This window comes from Pseudonaja textilis, chromosome 1, assembly GCF_049901715.1.
Source record: "Pseudonaja textilis isolate UNSWEBS1 chromosome 1, rPseTex1.2, whole genome shotgun sequence".
Lineage (NCBI taxonomy): Eukaryota > Metazoa > Chordata > Lepidosauria > Squamata > Elapidae > Pseudonaja > Pseudonaja textilis.
The window spans coordinates 204,633,957-204,660,369 of NC_141990.1; the positions used below are offsets into that span (position 1 = coordinate 204,633,957).

Below are 26,413 nucleotides of genomic sequence, written 5' to 3' on the forward strand. Positions count from 1 at the left end.
CTTTTAATATTTCAGAGTAGATAATTGACCATAATTTAGATGAATGGACAGATAAATACTCAACCCCAGTTCATTTTTTCCTTACATTTCCTATAATCTGAAAGATTACACTACTACTTTTCCATGCCCAAAGAAAATTTAAATTTGTAGATATAGCAGCAGCCAGTGAGGTGGTTTGTTTGATAAAATTGTCCATAATAATTTCATACTGATAGACTGAAATGGGGTTAACCTTTAGGAACTGGAGGTGGTGAAGATGGAAGAATCTGTGCAACCAGTACCACTTGGAGTGCTTTGGCTGATAGTTTTTGTTACCTCTACATCAACCCATTTCTTTCCTGTTTATAAAAGTAAATTTTGAGAAGTTTCCAATAGTTATCTTTCATAGTGTCACTTAGTAAATCATATTGCTGACTGCTATTATGTGTTGAAGAAAAGCAGGTAACTAAGTTGTTATGTATTTGGATGTGAAGAAACCTCTAAGAATATGAGATGGGATTCTGCACATCAGAGAAAGAATTCATCGGGATATGCCTAAACTGAATATTTAAGTACAGTAATTAAGTGCAGTAATTTAAGTGGTGAGAAACAATTTGATGTAACGGTTAAGGCATAAATTCTGAAACCAGAAGCTCTAAGTTCTTATCCTGCCTCAGGCACAAAGTCAGCTGGATGACCTTGAACCAGGAGGTAATGAAAAATCTTGCCAAGAAAACTTGCAGGGACTTTTAATGAAAGATAAACATGTGGTAAAACAGGAATAAAATTACCATATAATGACTTCTGTTGATGTTGGTTAATTGTAGTATGCTTTAAGAATTAATATATTTTCTCTCAAATATTTTTCAAAATTAAGAACTTTCCAATTGCATAATTGTATTTGCCAGTGTAGTATAATCATTTACTCTCATCTCAAGGAAATGAAAATGGACTTTCCATCATTTTTAAGTGTATGTTCTGATACTTATACAGTTTTTATTTCTCTAGGTAGTTCATAACACAGCTGTTCCTAATGCATTAGCAGTTGACTGGGTTGGAAAGAATCTCTATTGGTCTGACACAGAAAAAAGGATGATTGAAGTATCCAAAATCAATGGCTTGTATCCCACTGTTCTTGTGAGCAAAAGGGTGAAGTTCCCTAGAGATCTCTCTTTAGATCCTCAAATTGGGTATGGAGTTATCATACAAATTAATAGTGCAATTGATTGTTTCTGGTTTGGAGAATGTTTATAAGGAAGTATATCCTTCTCAACAAGAGTAATGTTTAAAGGGAAGCATTTTTGGAGTTAATGTAGCTAAAATGAAAGATAATGGAAATAATTGTTATATTTAATATTTGAAAATTTCAGGTTGTCCCCAAATAATAATCACAAATTTGTCCAGCATAAATTTGAATAATAATGTCTGATAACTAATGACAGGTGAAGTAATTCAGCTGAGTTATTTTTTTTAAATATTATTTAAAAGTCATTAATTGCTATACATCTCCACTGAAGTTCCATGTGACTGTGGAATGTATATAGGTATCCAATGGAAATCACAGTCAAATAATGTTATGTACATGACATTATACAAATGGCATGAATTAGATACAATATAATTATAATGCAAAGTTATGTGTATATAATTCATATTGATAATGTCAAGATGCATGTGATATCCTTTGCCCCTTTCAGATACCCATTATTTTATTAGCTATTCCATAGAAGTATATCAGGTGAAAACCTGGAAATTTGACAATGCAAGAATGGTCACCTCAAAGAAGTTGTGCTTATAAATGAATTTGTTGAATTCATCTTTCATAAGATTGAAATCAGAATTCAAGATACCTTCTTGACCAATGTTCCTCATTCATTTGGTTCCTCCCCAGATGTTTGGTGAGGAAGAACCAGCAAAACTTTAATGAATATCCTTTTGTTACCCTCAGTTATATACTGAAGCCCTGTGACCAATATAATTTTCTTCATGTGATCTCTTAATCATGTTGATTGCCTTTTTTCTGACCAATATTTACTTAATTAATATCTTAATAGCAATCAGAAACTATACATAATATTCTATTATGAAAAGTGCATAGAAAATTGGCAATCCAGGAACATCTAATAGTACTCATGAGAAACTTATATACAAGTAAGAAGCCACAGTATGGACAGAACATAGTGAAACAGACTGACTCCAGGTTGCCAAAGGAGTGAGATGAAATTGTATCTTCTTTCCTTATTTATTTAACCTATATGTTATATATATTAAATGAAGCAATATTGGAAGATGAAAGTATTAAAACTGCAGGAAGATCAATATCTTATGTTATGCTGATTCATATTGTTGAACAGCAAATTATTTTGCTGATATCTCATTTAGGTAAGACTGGGATAACAGAAATGAAATACGTGGGAGAATTATATTGCACCTATACCTTCCTTTCCTTTAAATTTAGGGTAGCCCCCAAAGGATGCAGTATATTTTCAATATCAAAGAACACACTGAAATTTGTGATCGTTTATTTTTTTATGTTTTATTATTTATTTTATTAAATTTATATGCCATCAATCTCTCAGTTTGAAGTGGCCCTGAGAGGTTTACAACGTAACAAAACATACAAATATAAAAATAATCATAAAAACAGATTTTCTTGAGTAGGGAGAAGTTAATACATGGTTAATTATTGAGACAGAACAGAAAATAGTTTGGGTAGCATTATTTGATAATGTTTTGCTCATTGAAAAAAAATGACAGATGAGGGATATATTGGCTTATGGATTGAAAATCCTATGCCATTTTTTAGCTCCAAATATTTTTTCCATTCAGTGCTGAACATCGTAAATTAAATTGCCCAGGGAAAGATTTTGATTTAATAAACTATCATAAAAAAAGATACAAGAAAGAATGGGACATTTTAAAAAATTCAATCCATTGTACACTTTTTCTTTTGCCATTGTAAGATCATATTATCTCTTGCTTTATGAGTGAATATATAAAGTCAATTCAGTAAAAGAAACATAACTCAGACCTTAAGGTTTTGAGCAACATTAAGTAAATTATCAACTCTTTTGAGAGAGAATAGAGTCTGTCAGTTCTGAATTAGCAGAATTTATCAACTTAGCTCATTGATAGTGAACAATGTGATACTTAAAAATAAATGCTACATACAACTTGGTAGATTGTAAAATTTCAATTATACTGGTTGTATTATTTACACAGTAACACCATATTTATGAATTTTGTTTCCTAGTTATTTGTATTGGATTGATTGCTGTGAATATCCTCATATTGGACGAGTTGGCATGGATGGCTCTAATCAGACAATTGTGATAGAAACAGAGATATCTAGACCCATGGCTCTTACAATAGACTATGTCAATAGAAGATTATACTGGGCTGATGAAAATCATATTGAATTTGCTAATATGGATGGCACCCGCAGAAGTAAAGGTTAGTTACATTCCAAGAAACAAACTATTACAGCTTGTTCTTTTGCCAAATTTGTTGTATTTGGAAAACTATTCTTTTATAACCTACATTTTCTAAAACAATACAAATACCTAAAGTCAAATCCCATAGACATTTTACTCCATAAATTATATTAAAAGATCACATTGCTTGACATTTGTTCTAAACACTTCCTTACTTGTTTGATCTTTGGACATTCTTGTACATGAATATTTTGTGTGAAAAAACAAATAATAAAACATATTGTGTTAGGCCTATGAGGCTTGACTTTTGATACACGCTGTATATGAAGAAGCTAAGGACAACATAGTATGCATAGTATGAAAAACACTTGCCTTTTTAACAATGTTATTCATTCTCATAGTTTTTGCCAATTAATAAATTGATGCTTTCATTTACAGTATGACATTATTTGAAAGTTAGATATATTTACATGGAATTAGTTAATCAGTAAAACTTCATTTCAACTTATGCTATTCATGTCATATGTCAAAACTCTGTATTTAAATAATACCAGTTCATTCCTTTGTCACTAAATTGTCACCGGCAACTGTATAAAAATAAGGGCAAGGGAGAGAGAGGGATGCTTTCATTGTTTATGTAATGCAGATCTGTGGGATGACCTAAAGGGGAATATTGGATTCAGTGATTGACTGGTCATCCCACAAATCACATTACCATTGGTTGTCCCAATTGCATAGTATGATCTTATGAGATAAATCTTTATTGTTTACATTAATTCCACCTCTGTGTTTTCAAATATCTTATCCTGAGTACTTGCAGTACAAAGTTTTATGAGCTGTTGACAGCTGTCTGGTTTAACAACTGTTTTTATTTTTCTGAAAAAAACCCCCTCTCCTGTTCAATAATATGTGTATATTCATATCCATAACATAATTCCTTATGAAAAAGTGCCTTTAATTGTAGACAGAGTTTCAATTGGATAATGATTTTTAAAGTTTTAAATTGCTTGGCACAGGAAATTGGAGTGATTATTGTTTTCATACTACTTTGAGGATATCTAAAATTGGGGTATTTTCAACAGGAATTATTCCATCCATATAGTAACACAAGAGAATAACTGTTATCACCTTGCTGCCCAGGATTGTCTGCTTTGATTTCTGCCAATTTTTTTCCTTTCTTTCTTGAGAGAAAATGTTTTAAAAGATATCCTCCACATCATTTGCTGAATTTGACTTTCTATATTTGCCCTGTACCTTTGTTAGTAGAGTTTAGTAAGAGGTCTTCTTAGTTTACATCATTTGAGTGTCTGTTTTAATGGATTGTCAGATTTTGGGTAATTCTTTATCCTCAGAAGATACTTAGAGGAAATTTAGGAATTGCAGAAGGAAATACAGATTGAAAATATATAGAGAGGAAATGCAGGCAGGATGATTGACTAGATTAGAATGATAATTCAGCAAATGGAGAAAATGTCACAAAGTATTCAGTGAAGAGAAAACTAAAAGTGAAACAACTGTTAAAAGTCTTTCCAAAGAAGGCAGAGACTAAAAGACATATAACAAACAAGATAAATATGTAGTCATGGTGATTTTGAAGCAACTTCAGGCATAACAGCCAGGCCTCCAAAGAAGGCACTTTTAGGGTAGATTTTGCAATCAAAATATTTTAACTATCAGTCTTTCTCAAAATGAAACAGTAATGTTATTATATTCTATTGCAGTCCCTAATCAACATGTTCTAGGGGTGATTGCTCTAACATTATTTGAAGACTATATATACTGGACAGATGGAAAAACAAAGACTGTCAACCGTGCCCACAAAATCTCTGGAGCAGATAAAGTAGCCCTGATTAACTCATGGCATGCCATAACTGATATTCAAGTGTATCATTCATTTAGGCAGCCTAATGGTAAGAACTGATTTTTTAAGTCACATATTCATTCAAGCAAATGACTCTTTCTTGTTACCAGACTTTTTACTCAATTCTGCTTGATAATAACCACAAACTATTTAGTGTTTAAGATTGTTAGAGAAGTAAAATAGACATTAGAGAACTGGCTACTCTTCAAAATACCTATTATGATTATGATTGAATATGGTGAATTACAGATACAGTTTTAATAACTTATTGAGCTTCCTCCATTCTCCCTAGTTCTTGTAACAGATTGCGGGTAGAAATGAATACAGAAATGAATAATTTTTAATATTGGTATAATGATCAGATTCCTCCTGGGTCAGAAACATCTTCCAGATAATCTTTCCCGGACAACTAGAAATGGACTGAGGAGTAGAATTCACCGTAATTCAAATTTAGAACTTTCTTTAGCTGTATTCATACAATATATTTTGTGCAGAATTCAACATGATGAGTAGTGAGCGTTATCTTTCCCTTTTGATTATACCAATAATAATATTGCAAAGCCAATCTTCAAAAGCAAACACATATTTTCTGGAGCAGGGAAACTTTTCATGCAGTGTATAAACTTCCATGGAAGGTGGAAGCTTACACATAACAATGTCTGCACTGCAGAAATTCTCCATGTTTCCACGGTTGTTTCATTGGGACATAAACACAAAAAAGGAGCTGTGGGTACACTCTACTTTCTTCAAGTAGTGTGCACTCAACTCCTTTTTTGTGTGTTTATGTGAGGAGATATCTAAACACAACTGTTATTGGTGAATTATCTGAATTAGTTTTATAGAATATAAAATGATTTATGTCATACAAACTATTTTTATAGAAAAGTGGTAACAATTCAATTTTCATAATTTATTATTCTTACTTATTTTAAAAAATAATATTTCTAAAATGGAGGTATCAGACATGTTGGATGAATCTTTAAACTAGAAATATTACAGTTTTAGAATTAGTCTTGAATTTTATGGTATGTTTTAACTGTTATTTGTTTGCATTTCTAGTGGCTAAACATACATGTACATTAAATAATGGTGGCTGTAGTCATCTGTGCCTTGTTGCCCCAAACAAAACTCACACATGTGCCTGTCCTACCAATTTTTACCTCGCAGCTGATAATAAGACCTGCTTATCAAATTGCACAGCCAGTCAAGTATGTATATTGTTTGGAATGGAAGATTTAAAAAAAATACTTTCAGTATCTCCTTTTAAGTATATTTACATATTTTGAGATATGTGTCACTTCTAAAAAATTGTAACACTATACTATATATTTAATTCTCAGAAGTATATTATTGTAGCAAATACAATAGATTTATAAGCATGAAAGAATGAGACTTTTAAAAGTTGCTTACAATAATTAAAATCACATTTCAAGTATATCAGATTCTAGTCACTGACTTTTTATTCTACTTACAATATATAGAGACAAACACACACATCTTTGTATATCTATTTTGAAACTTTTTCTATCATACTTTTCTCCTTTAGTTCCGCTGCAAGACTGACAAATGTATTCCATTTTGGTGGAAATGTGACACTGTTGATGATTGTGGAGATGGATCGGATGAACCTGAAGAATGTCGTAAGTATAAATGAATATAATATTTTAGGAATACTATTCTTCAGACTTATCAATCATATTGTAAAAGTAATATTCATTTTTTCATACTGTATATTACATTTGAAAATGAAAAAATGTTACTACATAAAAATACAGTACCTTAATTCTTACAATGATCATAATTTTTCTAAGTGTAGGAGTTTCAACTGAACTTCAGAAATTAGATTTTCTACTACCCCTTTCTATGTATTAATTCTGCAATTAATAATATAAAACAGATTTATTAGGCTTTTGCTAATCACTTATAGAATGGGTGGTTGCAATCCATATTCTGTAGTGTGGCACAAATATGATTAAATCAGCTGACCATTTGATAATTTCACAATATTCTCATTTCAGTATTCAGAAAGTATGAAGTAAATGATGTCAGAAAACAACAAGCAACATTTGTCATAATTTTTATTTATTTGTACAATGAAGTTTCATTTACATCTAAAGTGATATAGATAGTTTGTCATCCACACTTTTTCATTCAGCAACAACATAAGAAAGGTCTTAACAGGTCTATCTGTAGCGATTCTCAGTCATTCGGGTCATGGTTGTCTGAAATATGCTTTTTCCAAAAGGCAACTGGACTTTTTCCTTGAAGATGTTTTGCTTCTCACCCAAGAAGCTTATTCAGTTTAACAGGTCCAAAATCAGCACCAGATATAAAGATTGCATCACAATTTAATTCAGATATTCTATCTTTAGTCCTACTCAAGCAGTATTAAGCTGCACTAACTGTGTTAGTGATTTGCTAGGACTATAAGTCACCCTTATTCAACAGAATCTTCTAGAATGTTAGCCAAATACAAAAAAATAAATAAATATCGGGCTACATTTTGTCACCAAATAGATGAATTTCATTGATTATTTTGAATATTCTCAAAGAAATAGGAACTCAAAACAAATATGCCTGTAACTTTTGTTTTACATTTTATTGGATAAATATTTTAGGGAAAATAAAATTTTTCATCTATACTAATGTTGATAAAATACATAACTTATACAAAGAAACAAAGAACAATAGTTATGCTTTTTAAGAGCTTGTCTCAATAGGTATCAGAACAATTAAACTTTCTGATTGCTGCCATTTGATGCCGCTTCAAAAGAATAGCAATTTGCTTTGGGAAGACAACATCTATATCCTCTTTGGCATATATGGGGTGATAGACACGTAAAACAGCATTACTTTTATTTCTTTATTTTAATCCTGATAGTCTCTATAGCATTGCGAGACTCATTTATTTGGATGTATGAGTAACATGGTTTTTTCTGTTTCTGTTTATTATGTTTTTGTTCATCTATATTTCAGTCATGAGAGTCACCCTATCAGGTTTCCATTGTGCCTATTACATTATATTTGGCTCTTTCAATTTATAGTTTAGACTCATCTGGTTTATTTCTCTGAACATTTTACTTTGAGCATTACAATATTTACAAGAAAAGCCATGAACTGTATCGATCAATTCTTTCAGATTTTATTATGCAGAAATCTTTACTTGAGATCCTTCCTTCAGGATTTTAATTTCCACTTCCTCACCCTCCCTCCTCTGCAACTCCCCCCCTCCCCAACACTCTTTATAAAACTGTTCTAATGAAGCTGGTCATGTTTTGGTCAAATACATTTTTATAAGTTCTTGTGAGGTGCCAGTCAATCTATCATGTAGGTAATTCAGATGTTTGTCTCGGAAAGCAAAATCTCTACAGTACAACTTGGAAGTTAGAAACTGATCTACTATATTCGTCTTTCTTTTTCTGTGGACTAGAAAAATGAGTAAGAATCCTAGCTAAGGACACCACAGTTTTATTTATTTTTTCCCAATATTTTTTTTTCAAAATCTATAGTGGTATGTTTGAATCACTTCTCTTCAGTATTCTATGTCCCACATGTATTAGCAAGAAAGCACTTGCTTTCTTAGAAGACATTCTGTTATGTTCTGATCTTTGGCCCTGAAAGACAACAATCTAATAGACTTATGTTAGCATGCATTTGTTTCAGTTGCTGATACTAGTTAGCTGTCAGTTGTATTGACTTTTCTCTTTGTCTTCTTATACGGTAACAGTTGTGTTGTGCTAGGGATCTACTCTCTTACAGTGCTTCTTTTTTATTTTTTGAACACTCAGAGCCTGTTTTCTTTGAGAGGACCCAAAAACTATTTCTGAGCTCCAGTGAGGCAGAACATGATTTGTGTCTCTTATGTCTGATCGTTGCTCTCATCCATTGGGCTTACTCCTCCATTTGATAGTCTTCCTTATGGAATATTTCTGTCACGATCAGGTTCTATTGTAATGCTTCCTTTCTTTGAACTGATACATCCTTCTTCTTTGTTATCAGTTGAAGTGTGGCCATTAAGTGTAGGCTAATTCTCTGGCTTTTTTCCAGGACTATACCAAGTTTGCAAGTTTTTTTCAGGAAGAAAGACAAATATTCTATAAACATTGCACATCTCAGACTCCTATTAATTCCTGTTCTCTTTTACCTTTTAGAACAGTGGAGAGGCTTTTATTTATTTATTTGTTTGTTTGTTTGTTTATTCCTCTTGTTCTGACTCTGTGATTTCTTCCCCAAACCCCCAAAACTTTAACCTTAGACTGTCTACTATTGACCTCACCCCTTTCCTAAGAGGTCTGCATAAGCACACCAACGTGCCTACCGTCCCTGTCCTATTGTTTCTTTTTATTTTTCTTATATGTATCCATTTCATGTATTCATAACTATGTTTATACTTATACCTGTTATCTTATAATTGCTTGACAAAATAAAATAAATTAAAAAAAATCATTCTCCATATACATTTGTTCAGTTCCTCAAATGGGTCTCCCTTATATTTCTTTCAAAGTTTATGCTTACATGACACAAAACAGTCACTTAACTAGCCCACACATAGTATATTGGACAATCAGCAGCTTTCAAGATATGCTGTACCTGCTGCAATTACAAATTATACAGGAGATTGACTTTCTAGCCCTCACAGTTGAGCAAGCAGCCTCTCAGAACACATAGCTGCTTCTGGTTGTTGTTTCACTGTCTTGGAAGGTTTATCTTAACTCTTCCTGTTCACACATTCAATAAACTAATTCCCTGAAACCTAGCTGCCTTATATTCCTCAACAAGAAGTCAATAGTCTCAGGTTACACCCTTTTCAAATTAGGCAAGTACTAAGCAACTCTGCTGATCTCCCATTCCCCATTCCCTGAAAATAGTAAAGTGGGTAGAATACTCGAGAGTGGGAATTTCCCCTGCTAAAATAAACAATACTCTAAGACAGTGTTGGTGAACCTTTTCAGCAATGAGTGTCAAAACGGGAGCATGGGCATGCGTGGGAGGGAGTGCCGGAAACCAAAAGAGCAGCTCCCCAGTGTGAATGCATGTGCTGGGAAGCTGAGCTTCCAGTTTCCAGCATATGCATGCGCGCCAGCCAACTGGTCTCCCGGTTTCCAACGTTCCCCCACTCTCGTGCGCTAGCCACCTGATATTCTGGTTTCTGGCACGCATGCATGCCAGGGATGTGTGGCAGAAACCGGAAGACCAGCTTGCCGGTGTGTACATGCGCACCAGGAGCTGCTTTTCCGGTTTTCAGTGCACCCCCACACACAAAGACCTGCTGGACTGCATGCATGCGCACACCGGAACCCAGAAGAGTAACAGGCAATGGCTGGAGTTCCCAGAAAGATGGCTCTGCATGCCACTTCTGGCATATGTGCCATAGGTTTGCCATCATGGAGATATAGCTAAGTGTGGTGCACCAATCCTTGGGTAGAGGGAAAAATGTATTTTTAGGCAACAGATGCGAAATGGATCTCGATACTCATCTTCCTTACTATAATTTAAATTAAAAGTAAGAAGTTGCCTCTTTCATTCAAATCTAGATTACCTAGAGGGAAACTAGGTCCTCTTAATTACCTTTTGCAACTAATGCTTCACAGATATTGAAAAGGACAACTGTTTCAAGTCATGATAAATGAATGCTTCTTAATTAGAGTTATAAGTCATGAGATTACTATTATGAGACTAATAAACTTAAGGTTTAGAAAACAATCTACAGATCCATTCTGTAGGAAAACAATAACAAAGGCAACAAAAATTCCATATCATTTTAGTATATACATTATATGTTTATTTATGTTATGCAGTTTTGAAATTGTTAACAGTTCAAAATAATTCTGTATAAATGAGAATTTCTAGACTGTATGTTGTATTAAAATATATGTTTTAAATATACTTTATTCATAGTAATAAAATTTCATGATAAATAAGCATATGGTTATATCCTCTACTAAGGATATTAAACTCAAAAGGTGGTTCCTTGAAATATTGATCATTATACACATAGAGGTAAAAACTGTAGTGCAATGTAATTATATACAAGAGACTAATAAACACTTTACTGAGGAGGAACATCAACAAATATACAGGTAATCCTCAACTTTCTATCACAATTTGGACCCCAAACTAATCATGAAAGTGAACAACGTGATCATTGAGAGAGATAACAATAGCTCTCTGAAAGTCATTGAGATCCTTTGGAAATTTATCTATACCCTCAAGGTCACCTGAATCAGAGTGCAAATAGGTGTGAAACCTTCTTGGGACTGCTGAATGGAATGGTTTGTAGACAGGAGACAGGTTCAAACCAAAATGTAAACATTCTGGACAGAGAGGACCACTGGTTTGAAAGAGGAGTCAAAGAGGCCATCTATGTTAAAATTGAACAGCCCTCTCACAACCAATAGGGAAAGATAAGATAAGATAAGATTGCAAATAGCAGTCACAGGTTTATGAGGTGATTGGAAACCGGCTGTAACTATGAACAGGTTGCCAAGCACTCAGATCATGATGGTGTGGGATGTGTGATATTTTTGCAATGATTAAAAAAATGTTTTATAAAACACCCTTTCCAAGGCCTTCATTAAGCAAATGACTGTAAGTCAAGGCTACATGTACAAATTATGATTGTTGATTTTTGATACATTTTACATATTGCCTTTATAGCAAATCAAATGAAAGAAAGCATTTGTGCTACTGATAAGGAACAGAGCTTTTGATACCAATTGGATTCAATTTATTGTGTTTAAAGATTAGATCTTTCTTGAGTCATGCTCACCTGCTAATCATTGTATGGAAACATCTAATCATTTGCTATGTTTTTTTTCTCCTAGGAATTTATTTATTTATTTATGCTTTGTGTTTGTGTGTATGTGTATACTTCCTCTCCAATTTATACCTCTGGGATTTCCTAGTTGTTTCCCAAGAAAGTAATTTGTTCAAGCTTAATTTTTTTCAAAATCAGCAAAGGTCAGCCAGGTCGAAAAGGAGTACAGTAAATGTAATCAGGAATAATATGAGTAAAACCATTCATTCAGTATAGAAAGGAGATGATCGATTAAAATTTCTAGAAATATAACACTGTAAACATATTACAATATGTTTTTCAATACTGTATTTCTATATGATTAAAATGATTGTGTCTTAGAAGAGAACCTTATGATTAATTAGCCGGAGGAAAGGAATATTTTTGAATCAATTATTACCTTATATGATTTAATTGCCTTTCTTCATTGCATAGAATTTCTGGGAATTTTTAAAAAGCCCCTATTTTACTTTATTACCAACGCATGCAGTATTCAAAGCCTCCCTTTCTTTTTTCAGCTGAATTTAAATGTCAACCAGGGCGTTTTCAGTGTGGAACTGGTCTCTGTGTTTTACCAGCTTTTATATGTGATGGGGAAAATGATTGTGGAGATAGCTCAGATGAACTTAATTGTGGTGAGTCATTATATGATTGATATAAAAGAAAAAAATATTGGACAACTGAAAAAATATTGTTCACTGTTCTCCTGTATATGTGCTGAAAACATTCCTTTATGTAATATGCAGGGGAAATTTATCCTTCAGGAGAATTGTGCTCGTGTGGAAGAAATTTTGATCAGAAATGTTTACAGGTTTTGAGATGTATACAGTCCTACAATATACCAACATAACATCTTAAGAATTGTATCTCTCAGATTTGATGCTATCTAATGTTGGTTCAACAGAAGAGTAAAAGATCTGATTTTTAAAAATAAGGCTCATTTGGAATTTTGATTCTGATTAACTAAAATCTTGAATTATTTGTTACTGCCAATACTAGTGTGTATTTAGAAATTTAACAGGTTGGAAAAGAATTATATTTGAAAATTCTCACCCAAGAAGGCAAATAATCAAAACATTATTTGTGTAAATGCCAAGACAGGATGCTCCTTTCCAATATGTGTTAAAAAAGATTGATCTACATAATTTAATAATTTAAATCATTTAAAAGAAGTAAAGTTAAACAAAGTTGAAAACTTAAAGAAGTAAAGGAAGGAGAAGGAAAACAAGGAAAACAAGAGAAGGAAATAGGAGGACAGAGAAAGGTAACATTGGTGGTATTGAGCAACCAGTGGAAGTGGTGGTTGTTAAGTTTGAACAATGAGAGGCTGAACCAGAGCATGAATGCAACAATACTTTATTATAATAATAAAGGGCTGACCGTGCTTGCCACGCCTGGAACTGGCTCGCAGCAATCAGCAACTGGTTGGACTTTGCAGCCTGCTTTTATAGCAGGCTGCTGGGGGGAACCAACCAATGGGAACGGGGGAAGAAATGCCCACGCAAAGTGAGTGGACCTGAGTGAGAACTCCTAGAGTCCTCAGGACATAACACCCCTTCACCCCAGATGCAAACATGCATAGTCTTTGAGGTAGACGGGGGGTTTGTGCTGGCGCCCGGAACGGCGCAGTTCGGGCACATGGTCTGTCTGTTCGGTATCAGTTTGTGATGGCTGAACCGGCATAGTGTCGCCAACGCGCTCTCTGGTTTGGGCATCCTCGGGAACCACAGGGTCGGTTACTGGGGGCGAGCTTTCGTGGGTTGGACCAGGTTGGTCAACTCTCTGGGCGCCGTTGTCCGAGTTCGGACTGACCGGGACGACTGCTGGTGCAGACTGGGCGTTGGGTGCGATGAGGCTGAGCGGCGGATGAGGTAGTTCTCCCTCGACTGGTGACTCTGGATTCTTACTGGCAAGGGTGCTGAGGCGCCTTCGTAGCTGGTCTATGTGTCTCCTCCAGACGCGACCATCCTCCAGCCTGACCCTGTACGATCTCGGCCCGGTGACGGCGATGACCTCGCCAGGAATCCATAGTGGGTCTCCAGCGAAGTACCTCGCGAATACTGGCTCCTGCAACATAAAATGTCTAACCCCCGAAGTAGAAGCGAGGGGAGAGTCAGGGCAGTATTGGGGGTGCAGTCTGTCCAATACAGTCCTCATGCGCCGGCCCATCAGGAGTTCCGCTGGGGACTTATTGGTGACTGAACAGGGGGTTGAATGCTGGCTCATCAGGAACCGTGAGAGTTTGTGGTGCCAGTCATCTTTGCCAAACCTGGCGAGGGCTTCTTTGGTGGTCCTGACGGCTCTTTCTGCCAACCCATTACTGGCAGGGTGAAATGGGGCCGTGAAAATGTGGCGAATGCCCAGGTTGGCGGCAAAACGGCTGAATTCTACTGATGCGAACTGTGGGCCATTATCAGAGACAATGGAGTCGGGTAGCCCGTGTGTAACGAACAGGCGTGTTAACACGTTGGTGATTGCTAGTGTGGTGGTCGTGGATAGCTGCGCCACATCAATCCATTTGGAATAAGCGTCCACGACCACTAGGAACATCTTCCCATGCACGGGGCCGGCCAGATCGATATGGATTCTAGACCAAGGGGCGCTGGCGCTCTCCCATCTGGTTGGGGTGGCGATGGGGGGAGCAGGACGGGATTCCTGGCAAATGCTGCAGGAACTTACCCAATTGACAATGTCCTCGTCTAGACCCGGCCACCACACGTAGCTGCGTGCTAATGCCTTCATTCTCACGATGCCGGGGTGTCCCTCGTGCAACGCTTCCATGACTCGGGTCCGCAGCGAGGTCGGAATGACCACTCGAGTGCCCCACAGTAGACAACCCTGCAAACTGGACAGCTCCTGCATGCGAGTCTTAAAGGGTGCGAATTTGTTATCAACGTTACCACCCGGCCACCCCCTCCTCACCCAGTCGAACACCTGGGCGAGCGTTTGGTCTGCCTTGGTTTTAGCGGCTATGTCAAGGGCGGTGATGGGCAGGTCCAACTGGGTGATCTCAAAAATGGCGTTGACAGGAGCTGGGTCTTCAGCCGGAGTGGGTAAGGGGCAGCGACTGAGGGCGTCGGCGTGGGATAGAGTTTTGCCCGGGCGGTGAATAAGTTTGTATGAGTAGGCCGCTAGGAAAAGTGTCCACCTTGTCATCCTAGGGGAAAGGACTTGAGGGGTCTGTTTGTCCCCGGCCAGCAGGCCCAGGAGGGGCTTATGGTCGGTGACCAGTTCGAAGGAATGGCCAAAAAGGAACTCGTGAAACTTTTTCACGGCTGCGACAGCTGCTAGGGCTTCCTTGTCTATTTGGCTGTAGTTTCGCTCCGTGGCCGAGAGCGTCCTGGAGAAAAAGGCGATGGGAGCTTCGGCGCCATTGGGGAGTCGGTGACTAAGGACCGCCCCAATTCCAAAAGGGGATGCGTCTGCTGCCAGTACTAAAGGAAGGTTGGGGTCGAATTGGATAAGCACTGCCTCTGACGTAAGTAGTGATTTGACGGCGTTAAATGCCTGGTCTTCTTTGGGTCCCCAGTGCCATGGTGACTTTTTGTCTAGCAATCTGTGTAGGGGTTCGGCTACCGAGGCTTTGTGGGGCAAGAAGGATGCGTAAAAGTTCAGCAGCCCCAAGAAAGCTTGTAATTCCGTTTTGGAGGTTGGTGTGGGGGCTTCGTGGATTGCCCTAACCTTGGACTCCAGGGGGTGAATGCCAGAGGCGTCAATTTTATAACCCAGAAAGTCCACCTGTCTAGTGGCAATGGCGCATTTTTCTTTTTTTAACTTGAGGCCATGCTGTCTGAACCTCTCTAACACTGCTCGCACTCTCTGGAAGAGTTGGGGTCTGTCCCTGGCCGAGACTAAGATGTCATCGAAGTAGGGTACTACACCAGGGAGGCCCTGCAAAATCCGCTCCATGAGGGATTGAAAAATACCTGGGGCAACACTTACGCCAAATTGGAGACGCTTGCATCGGAAAGCACCCCTGTGAGTTACGATGGTCTGAAGTTCCGCTGTTTGGTTATCAACAGGGAACTGCTGATATGCTTGAGACATGTCCAATTTTGCAAAAATACTGCCCGGCTCGAATGTGTGTAATAAGTGCTGAATGACGGGCACAGGGTATGCACTGACTTGTAAATATTTATTGATTGTTGTCTTGTAGTCCGAGCAAATTCTCAGGCTACCATCTTTTTTGAGGGGTGTGACAATGGGCGTCTCCCACCTGGCGAAATCTGTTGGCTCAATGACCCCTTGTTTTAATAATTTATCCAATTCAGCGTCTAGTTTAGGCCGAATAGCAAATGGCACTCTGCGTGGTTTTAGCCTGATTGGGACTGCCTGGGGGTCAACGGAGAATGAGATGGGGGTTCCCTTATAACACCCCAGCTCCTCGCTGAACACGTCTGCGTAGTCAGCGAATAAGGAGTCAGTGTCTGAGGTTGAGACAGCATGGACTCCTGTTAGCCCTAGGCCGAGGTGGGGAAACCAATCGAGCCCCAATAAGGTGGGTAGATTGCCGTTAACTACCACTAGAGGTAGGTGACCTTTAAAAGCTCTAAAACTGACAAAGAACTTGCCTCTGCCGATCACGGGAATGGCCTTCCCCTGGTAGTCCTTCAGGCCGAACTGGCATCTCTGAAGCCGGGTAGTAGATATGCTGGGGTGGAGCCTCTTGAGGGTGTTCCACGAGATTATTGAGAGCGCTGACCCTGTGTCAACCTCCATGTGGCACGGTTTACCTTCTAGGGAAACGGAAAGAGAAATTTTACTCACAGTGTGGCAAGTACGCTTGGCAAGGTGGTGCGTGTGACAGTTTAATACTTGCCTCTGTGGTCCCGAGTGCGAGGAAGGGGGTCTGTGCGCAGCATTTTGGGGGGCTTGGCAGACTCTCGCGATGTGCCCCTTCTTATGGCAGTTGTTGCAGGTGGCTCCTCTAAACTTGCAGGTAGCCCTTTGATGTGATCCCCCACAGGCTAGGCACAGCGTGATGTGCCTGGGTGGACCCGTGTTTTCTTGTTTGGCCCCTACCTGCGACCGTCTATCGTTGGTGAGGCGGTGGACGTCGTTTTCATCGTTGGGGGTTTCCTCTGCTTCCACCTCTTCGGAGTGGACTGGGAACGATGTCAGCTTGGCACTCGGGCCCTGGATTTCGGTGGCTGAGTTTGTTGCTAGTTCGGCTGCTAGGGCCTCCTCGACTGCTTGCGCGAGGTTGAGGTCTTTTTTTTGCTAGAAGGCGCCTCTGTAGGTTGAGATCCTTGACCCCACAAACTAATTGGTCGAGGAGCATGTCCTCTAGGTATGTTCCAAACCCGCAGTGCAGGGCTGCTGTTCTGAGGGCGGCCATATATTGATTGATGGTCTCCTTACTTGATTGCTTCCTTATACGGAACGTGAACCTCCTGGCGATTTGTGAAGGCCTGGGAGCGTAGTGATTAGTGAGGATCTCAAGCAACTCGGACCATGGAACGTTTTTTAACTCCCTAGGCGCCACAAGGGCAGCGGCGGTATCGTAAACGGTGGCCCCGCAGTAGATAAGGAAATAGGATTTTTTCCGATGCTCTCCTGCATCCGCCAGGCCGACCGCATCGATGTAATGATTGAAGCGGTTCTTATACGATTCCCACTTCTCTTCGTCTGGTTTGAACGCCGGGAATGCTGGGTTGGAACTCATGGTGCTGGAATGGCTGGGCTACCTGCGGAAAAAAAAATCTCTCTGGGATAGCGGGCGCTCGTGTGACTTCAGCTCGGGAGAGGTTTTTTGCTATCCTCTCTTACTCTCTCTCTGGGTTACCACGTTGGCTGTTAGCCGTTGGAGGTGTCTCGATTCACACCAATGTGGGCGTTAGTGACTTCCTACAGCGCTGTGCTGTGTTTCTACTGGCTCGAAATTCAAATGACACCTGTTTGAATTTCGCGCCAAATACAGAGCGGCTGCGGCTCGCAGCGCTTCACTTTCCCTGTAGCTGGGCTAACAAGCGGCTACAGGCGCTTCTAACTGTTGGACTAGACCGCTTTCTCTGGCTGCGGATCAGCGTTTGCTCTTTTGATCGCTCGTTTTGTTGGCTGCCCGCTCTCTCTGGCTGCGGGTCAGCGTTCCTCTAATCGCCAGCCGATCGCTCTCTCTGGGCTGCGGATCGGTGGCTAGTGACTCAGCGGTTGCATGGTGCTTCTGGTAGCCATCCCATCCTCGTCGCCAGTGTTAGGTTTGAACAATGAGAGGCTGAACCAGAGCATGAATGCAACAATACTTTATTATAATAATAAAGGGCTGACCGTGCTTGCCACGCCTGGAACTGGCTCGCAGCAATCAGCAACTGGTTGGACTTTGCAGCCTGCTTTTATAGCAGGCTGCTGGGGGGAACCAACCAATGGGAACGGGGGAAGAAACGCCCACGCAAAGTGAGTGGACCTGAGTGAGAACTCCTAGAGTCCTTAGGACATAACAGTGGTGGCAGCAGCCACGCAACTATCAGTTGCAAATGAGTGGTAGCAAAGCCTACGGCCACCACTGGCAGTGGCAGCATGTGTGACTAAAGGTGCTTAGAGTAGAGAAGAAGAGAAGAGAAAAGAAGAAAAGTAAAATTAAAAGAAGGTTAAGGAAGCAAAGGAAAGAGGAAGAGATGAAGAAGGAGAAGGAATGGTATTAAAACATATTTGGGACATGCAGCTGGATGTCTGAGAATGACAGTGACCACATTGGTGCAATGGAATATGAAATAGCAATGCACCATGACAAAACAGCAAAAACCAAACTTTACACAGCAGTAAAGAAAGGAGAAATAGAAGGACAATTTACATTTTTACATTAACAAACTATTTTATTTCAATGCTAGCCATAAGAGGAAATTAAACACTAGCCACAAGAGGGAGCAGAGGATTCACTTTTAAGTATTATTTCAGCATAAACCCAAGAGTGGTTTTAAAAAAACCCGCATAAACCCAGTTTAAAAAAATAATTTTAATGAAATTTTTAAATATTGTAAAATTTTTAGATTTTTGAATTTTTAAAGAAGTTAAAGAAAATAACCCAATGATTAAAAATTAGACCAATTTATTGTCATAAAATTAAATTCCTTCATAAACAATTTTTAATTAATTTTTTAATTTTTTAAAAAAACTAAATCTTTTAAGATTTTTAAAATTAAAAAAGAAGGCATCCAAGTACTATTAAATTAGACAAAATTATGCAAAATTAGAAATACTGCTAAAAAGATTTATAACTACTGGGAGCAAGAATTTACTATTTTCTATACTCTTTTACAATAACTGCAATCTGAGAGCCTTTTTCCCCCTTTTATTCTTTTTGCTCCTTCATTCTGTGGATTACAAACTAAATGCACCAATTATCACATTAAACAAGAGGAAAACCTTCTATGCACCAATTCCACCTGCACTTTCTACAATTTTGTAAACAACAAACTAAAAGTCTCATCCCACCCCTGAAAGGACCTAATGGACCTAATGCAACGTTGACACCATTAAAGTAACCTCTTTAACACATTCTTTGGCTCAGTATTTGTAAACAGTGATGGATCATGCCCAGTATTTCCTAGTCGAACCACAGACAACTACAATGATCTAATACATATCGTTTTTACAGAAGACAATGTTGAAAAAGCACTATGCAATATAAAACCATCTCTATCTATTGGACCGGACGGAATATGTGCATACTTCTTAAAAAAAGCTATCTACTGCCATAGCCAAACCTGTAAGCATAATCTTTGAAAAATCTTTCAGGACCAGCTCCTTACCAAACCTATGGTCACAAGCCACGGTCATCCCCATCTTCAAAAAGGGAGACCCCAGCCTAGATGAAAATTACAGACCAATCTCTTTATGCTGCATCACCTGTAAAGTCATGGAATCAATTATTAACCAATCCATTATCCTCCACTTCGAAACAAACAACCTACTCTCCAATAAACAATTTGGTTTCAGAAAAAAACTATCCTGTAATCTGCAACTCTTACACTGCAAAAACATATGGACTACACAACTCAATCAGGGCAAAGCAATAGACGCAATCTACATAGACTTCTGTAAAGCCTTTGATTCAATGGAACACGACAAGCTACTCCTAAAACTAAAATCTTATGGTATCTCTGGACACCTGCATAACTGGATAGAAGCATTCCTGTCAAACAGACAACAAATGGTCAAAATTGGGAGCATCCTATCAAATTCTGTACCTGTCAACAATAGTGTCCCCCAAGGCAGTATTCTAGGACCAACTCTCTTCATATTCTACATAAATGACCTCTGTGATCATACTAAGAGCAACTGCGTTCTCTTAGCTGATGATGTAAAGTTATTCAACACCACAGAAAATACTGCTACCCTTCAAAAAGACCTCAATTATGTATCAGAATGGTCAAACAAATGGCAACTTCAAATCTCAACAAATAAATGCTCTATCTTACATATTGGCAAAAAAAATATCAGAAAATTAAATACTAGCTGAATAGTCAAGACCTTGTTGCTGATCCAAACTCTGTCAAGGACCTTGGAGTACTCATCTCTAATGATCTAAGCACTAGAGCTCACTGTAACTACATAGCCAAAAAGGCATTAAGAGTTGTGAATCCTATGTAGCTTTTTCTCTGGTAATATCACACTACTAACTAGAGCATACAAAACATTTGCTAGACCAGTGCTTGAATACAGTTCATCAGTCTGGAACCCAAATTACGTATCTGATATTAACACAGTTGAGAAAGTCCAGACATATTTCACAAGAAGAGTTCTCCATTCCTCTACTCATTGCAAAATAAGGTATAAGACATTCATTTGTCCGGAATGGTATAGGGTCTCTGCTTAAACAGGAGGTTGAACTAGAAAATATCCAAGGAACCTTCCAATACTGTTATTCTATTTATTCTACTTGTTCAACCATTTTGCAAATGCTTTCATAATTATTATTATTTAGATCCTGTACTAGTTAATTGATTAATACTTGTACAACAGTTATAGCAACAAATCCATCTTGCACTTTTTAAAGTAGTGTCCGGTTGGACACAATGCTGTATTATAAATGTTTTATCCAAATGTTCCTTTTTATTAAATTTATTAAAATTTAATTTTAATGATTACATTATGATAAGATGATTAATAAAAATTAAAATTAAAAAGTAATGATTAGATGTTTCCTTAATTTAAAAAGTAATGTATGAGGAATATTTGTGTGCCTGTGTTTAATGTAATTACCTTCTTTTCTTCCCTTCCCCACACCCAACTTCCAGATACATATGTTTGCCTACCAGGTCAATTTAAGTGCACCAAGAATCAGAAATGTATCCCAATAAATCTCAGGTGTAATGGACAAGATAATTGTGGCGATGAAGAAGATGAAAGAGATTGCCGTAAGTCATTTTCTTAGATATGTAAAAAAATCAGAAATCTTCTAAACTTAACAGTCATGGCATATAAGAAGACATACTGGTCATAAAACAGAAAGCTAAAGATGATTCCAGCAAACATAGATATTTTGCATAGACTTATATAAATGGTAGCCCAGACCCATAGGCTATTTTTTTGTTGGGGAGAGGAACATTTTAAGGAGTGTCATGTAATAGGGCAGGAGGGAAATGAAGTGATTAAAAAACGCTGGTGGATGATTTTTCTAGAGTCCTACTTAAATTATTTGGATACTTCCAATGACTTTGGCTAGCTCCCATTTATGCTGGGCACTGGCCTATTGAAATCTCTATGCTAGATTTCTGAATTGATTGGTTGAATTGAAGGTTGATTGTGAGGTGGGGTGAGAACAATGAATGGGTGAATGAATGAAAGTTAAAAGTGTTTTGTTGCCCAAGTTGTCACCTATGACTATAATATTTTTCTCCACTTAGGATGGGAAGGTTGTTTGGGGATGATGGGATGGATAGTAGAGCTGCCACAGAATATGTGCACCATTCAAACTGCTGAGTGCCTGAATGCAGAAATGACCAGATGGGGTATCTGCTATTTTTATGAAAGATTAGAGTGGCTATAATTGTTTGTGTAGGTTGATTGTGAGGTGGGGTGAGAACAATGAATGGATGAATGAATGAAAGTTAAAAGTGTTTTGTCTTAGGAGGGAAGAACAAGGAATGGGAAGAAACTGGAGAAAAAGGCAGACAAAAATATTGCAGATGTGAGAAGCAAGGATAGGTATGGTAGAAATTTGAGGGTGACCTTTCCTAGGTATGCTACTGAAGAGTAGTCCAATGTCCAGGCCTCAGTATCTATTCTGTACTGCGTTATCAAATCCTTGGGGGCTCTGGACTCCTGGTGTTGCTTCTGAATGAATATTAGGTTGGCTTGCAATAAATCTTCACTTGGAGATGTCCACATGGATAAAACAGCCAAAGTAATATGTATAGTTGAGACCTGAAGAGGTCAAGAAGAAGGAAATATACTTAGCCAGGTTTGGAATTGGAATTAGCAGAGCGGTGGAGAGAACCAGTTTGGTCTTTGCTGCTGATCGCCGCTACCGGCTTGGCAGAACTGGGCCAAACCAGTAGCATACCACCACTGTTATAAAGAGGCACTATGTCCCTTCCTCAAAAAGCTAACATGCCTCAATGAATTCTGGATTTTTCAGCTTTCAGTACTATTGATTACAATATACTTCTGAATGCTTTTTTTTTTCTCTATAGTCAGTTCTAGTCAATATTGATGGAGGAGGTGAGAGTCTTTTAATTGTGGGATTCCACAGGGCTTAACACTTGCCTTCTTTTTTTATCCTATATGAAACCTCCCAGGTCAGGTTATTTATTGATTTAGGGTCTGGCATCATTAGTCTGCTTTGTATGCAATTATACTTTTAAATTATCCAGAGTCTTTTAGTTAGTCTCTAAATTCATGTAAATAAGTAGATAGTAAAAGATGCTATTAAGCAAGGATTTTAATGGCTGTTTTATGGAACAAATGATATTGTCCAAGTTTACACATAGTTTTATAATATAGTGGTTTTATTTAGCACAGAGAGAATAATATCAATCTGACTAATTGGGATTATCTATGGTAAGAAACAAAATATGGCTTTATCTAAGTGTTTAGATCCAGATCTTGGACAGATACTTCTGGCTTTTATCAAAGTCTGTGCAGTATGCTAGCTAATGCTGATGTCAATGGCAGGAAATGTTCAAAATAATGTTTTTCAATAAAAAAAAGTTTTTTCTAAGTTGTTTCTATAAATGCTATTTTCCACATGTCTTGTCAAAATCAAGTTCTAAAAAATAGATTAAATTACAAAATTATATTAAAGTAAAAATAATTAAAAGTAATACCCTATATCATGGAAACAAACCCATCCAATTCAATTTACTTTTGAGTAATCATCAGAGTAAGTTTAGGGTAGTGGTTAAGGCACTAGTGGTTAAACCAAGAGGCTGTAAGTCCCAGTCCTACCTTAGACACAAAGCCAGCTAGATGACCTTGGGCCACTCACTTTGTTTCAGCCTTAGGAAAGAGAGAATAGCAATTTCAAAAGAACAAAAACTTCGCTATCAAAACAGCAGGGACTAGTCCAGGCAGTCACCCTACGTCAACAACTGACTCAAAGGTACAAAAAAGTACATCAGTTAATAAATCAGTTAATAAATTTAAATTCACTAGAAAACACTAGTATTAGTGTTTCCTTATATTAATCAAATATAATATATTTCTTTTAAGTATTGTATTTTGCAATAAAGTACTGTATATTGTTGAATGTACTTTGATAAATTATTTTGAAGTAATAGTTTATATAACTGTGCTAAAAGGGTATTCAGAAAGATATATAGAATTTTAAAACTCTTTTTTATATTGAATTATCATTTTAATTCATTTTATGAATACACATCTTCCTTCTTTTATGTTAAAGCGGAAAACAGCTGTTCTCCTGATCATTTTCAGTGTAAAACCACAAAGCATTGTATTTCTAAACTGTGGGTGTGTGATGAGGATCCAGACTGTGCTGATGGGTCTGATGAAGCAAATTGTGGTGAGTACTGTAAACAAATTAATTTTCCTTATGTTTTTCTTATTTAATCAAAATTGGTATATTTAGAAAAGTATCATTATTGGCTATAGACTTGAAGAATCATTTTACTTATAATGCCTTATAACATTTATTTATCTAATTTATATGGCTACCCATCAATCAGAAGATTGTTTGTTGATTGATTATGACCCCATAGATTGATTCTTACCAGAATAACAAAATAGCAGAGTGGAGGGCTTCCAGTCTGATTTTGCCTTTAATGATTTGTCCCTAACTTCAGATTTTCTAACTGTGCACTCATTGCCAGTGAACTGAATTCATGCACCTTGCTGTTGATCATTTGCTTCTTCTCCTTACTTTTCAGGTATACCATAATGATGTTAATACATTAAACATTCTGTTATTTACATTCTGTCAGATAAACTCCGTGAAAGATTGAGGATGACACATTTTTCTGTATAATTTCTTATTGCATTTCAAAGCTAAAATATATTGTTTTATCTAGGGGTTTTAATGGACCAATTTTTTTATTCCAAAATTTAACTAAAGTATACTGATGTAAACCAGAAATTTAGTTTATTTATCAAAATATTCAATCCAAAATTTATTCTTTCTCTCCCCTTCTGCTTATAAAGTTTGCATTGTAATGTGGTTCTTTAGTTAGTTCTTTATTACTTCTACTATTGAAATGTGGTTTAAAATGTGATAACTGGTAATTTGCAATGCATTTTTCTTATCTCTAATCATGCATATCTAGAAGTATATTAACAAAAATAGTATTAATTTTTGTGGCAGATAAAAAGACATGTGGCCCTCATGAATATCAATGCAAGAATAGCAACTGCATTCCAGATCACTGGAGATGTGACAGTCAAAATGATTGTGGTGACAATTCTGATGAAGAAAACTGCAGTAAGTAATGTCATAGGACTGTACATTTGTAAATCATTCTACAAAAAAGGGAAAAACACATTTAGTCTCTTTTTCTACTATTTTTAAAAACATTTGTTTTACCTTAATACTATAGATAAATGATTAATAATATTAAAGATCAAATTTGAGGATTAGTTTTTCTATTTTAATAATTTATTAAACTAATAAAAATTTTAAAAATGTAAGAATAAAAATTTTAAAATAGAAAAATATATAGAAGCCATTTCATCATTCCTATACATAAATCTGCTGTACCATACAACAATTCTTGCAAATTTTTTAATGCTTATAAACTCTCAGAGGGTTTTCCAAAGTCTTTGATAAAGTTCCTTTTGTGTTATTTATTTATTTTATTTGGTTTGCCAATTGCTTACAAGATAAGGTATAAGTAAAAACATAGTTATGAATACATGGATACATATAAAAAAATAAAAAAAAACAATAGGACAGGGACAGTAGGGATGTTGGTGCGCTTATGCCAGCCTAAAGAACTCATGACTAAAGAACTCATGTCATTTTTTTGGATTGCTAATTAGTTAGAGCAGATGTGTCATTCTCACATTGCTATAGTGGCGTCACGTGACGTATCGGAACTTTTGCCCTCTTTGCTACATCATTTGTAGGCATGGCCAGCACATGATGCATCTGGCCTGTGGGCCAGGAGTTCGACAGCCCTGAGTTAGAGAGACAACGGGCGGTATAAGAATAGATTTCCATTTTTTCCAGTGGAGTAAGTAAAAACTCTCAAGGACCTGTGCTGAGACCAGTGTTTTTCACTTTGATCAATTATCCTGATTTAGGAGTAAACAGCGATCTGACAAACAGAGGATACCAAACAATTCTTCCAACAAAAATAGCCATGAAAAAATCCAGAAGGAACTCTTTAAATTGGGTGAATAGTCAACCAAATGCAAATGCAATGTTGTTTAAAGAAGTGTAAATACATGTACGTTGGGGGATGAGGTGGGTTAATTCAAATATCAATTGATATGGTTTAAAGAACCTATGACACATCATTGTGTAGCAATTGGGAACAAGGAAAATTCCACAGTAGAGACCATTAGTAATTGGGCTGCAGTTTTTTTTTAAATCCATCATTACAATGCCTTATATCAAACTATGGTTAAAGTAATCCACTGTTACTTTAATAATTGGATAGTGTTTATTATTGTGGTTTTATAATTTATTTATTTATTTTTTGTAAATCACTTGGAATTTCTATTGATTGAGACAGGATTTTATTGCAGAAAGAATTGAAATAATAAAAAATACCTGAGGTATCTTGATTCCAGCAGATTATTAGAATGTTTATAGGGCATTTTCTTCCAGGTTTTGGCATTTTTGTATGTCAGCTATACAGGGGATAAATTCCAGTTTTCCTTTTCCTAATTATAATTATATGAAGAGGAACATAATGGCTAAGGTGTTCAATTTAGATACCAGTGATT

The 26,413-nt window shown here is 37.1% G+C and overlaps 1 protein-coding gene across 1 annotated transcript in view; it reads left to right on the plus strand.

The window, feature by feature from the left end:
- The window catches only part of LRP1B (LDL receptor related protein 1B), a 283,941-nt gene that overhangs the window by 186,411 nt on the left and 71,117 nt on the right, over positions 1-26,413 (plus strand). The window contains exons 45-53 of the mRNA XM_087925463.1: positions 988-1,169; positions 3,233-3,432; positions 5,135-5,323; positions 6,334-6,482; positions 6,821-6,914; positions 12,589-12,705; positions 21,307-21,426; positions 23,913-24,032; positions 24,828-24,944. Coding sequence (XP_087781589.1) covers positions 988-1,169; positions 3,233-3,432; positions 5,135-5,323; positions 6,334-6,482; positions 6,821-6,914; positions 12,589-12,705; positions 21,307-21,426; positions 23,913-24,032; positions 24,828-24,944 — 1,288 coding nt within the window. The remainder of the gene's footprint in view (positions 1-987; positions 1,170-3,232; positions 3,433-5,134; positions 5,324-6,333; positions 6,483-6,820; positions 6,915-12,588; positions 12,706-21,306; positions 21,427-23,912; positions 24,033-24,827; positions 24,945-26,413) is intronic.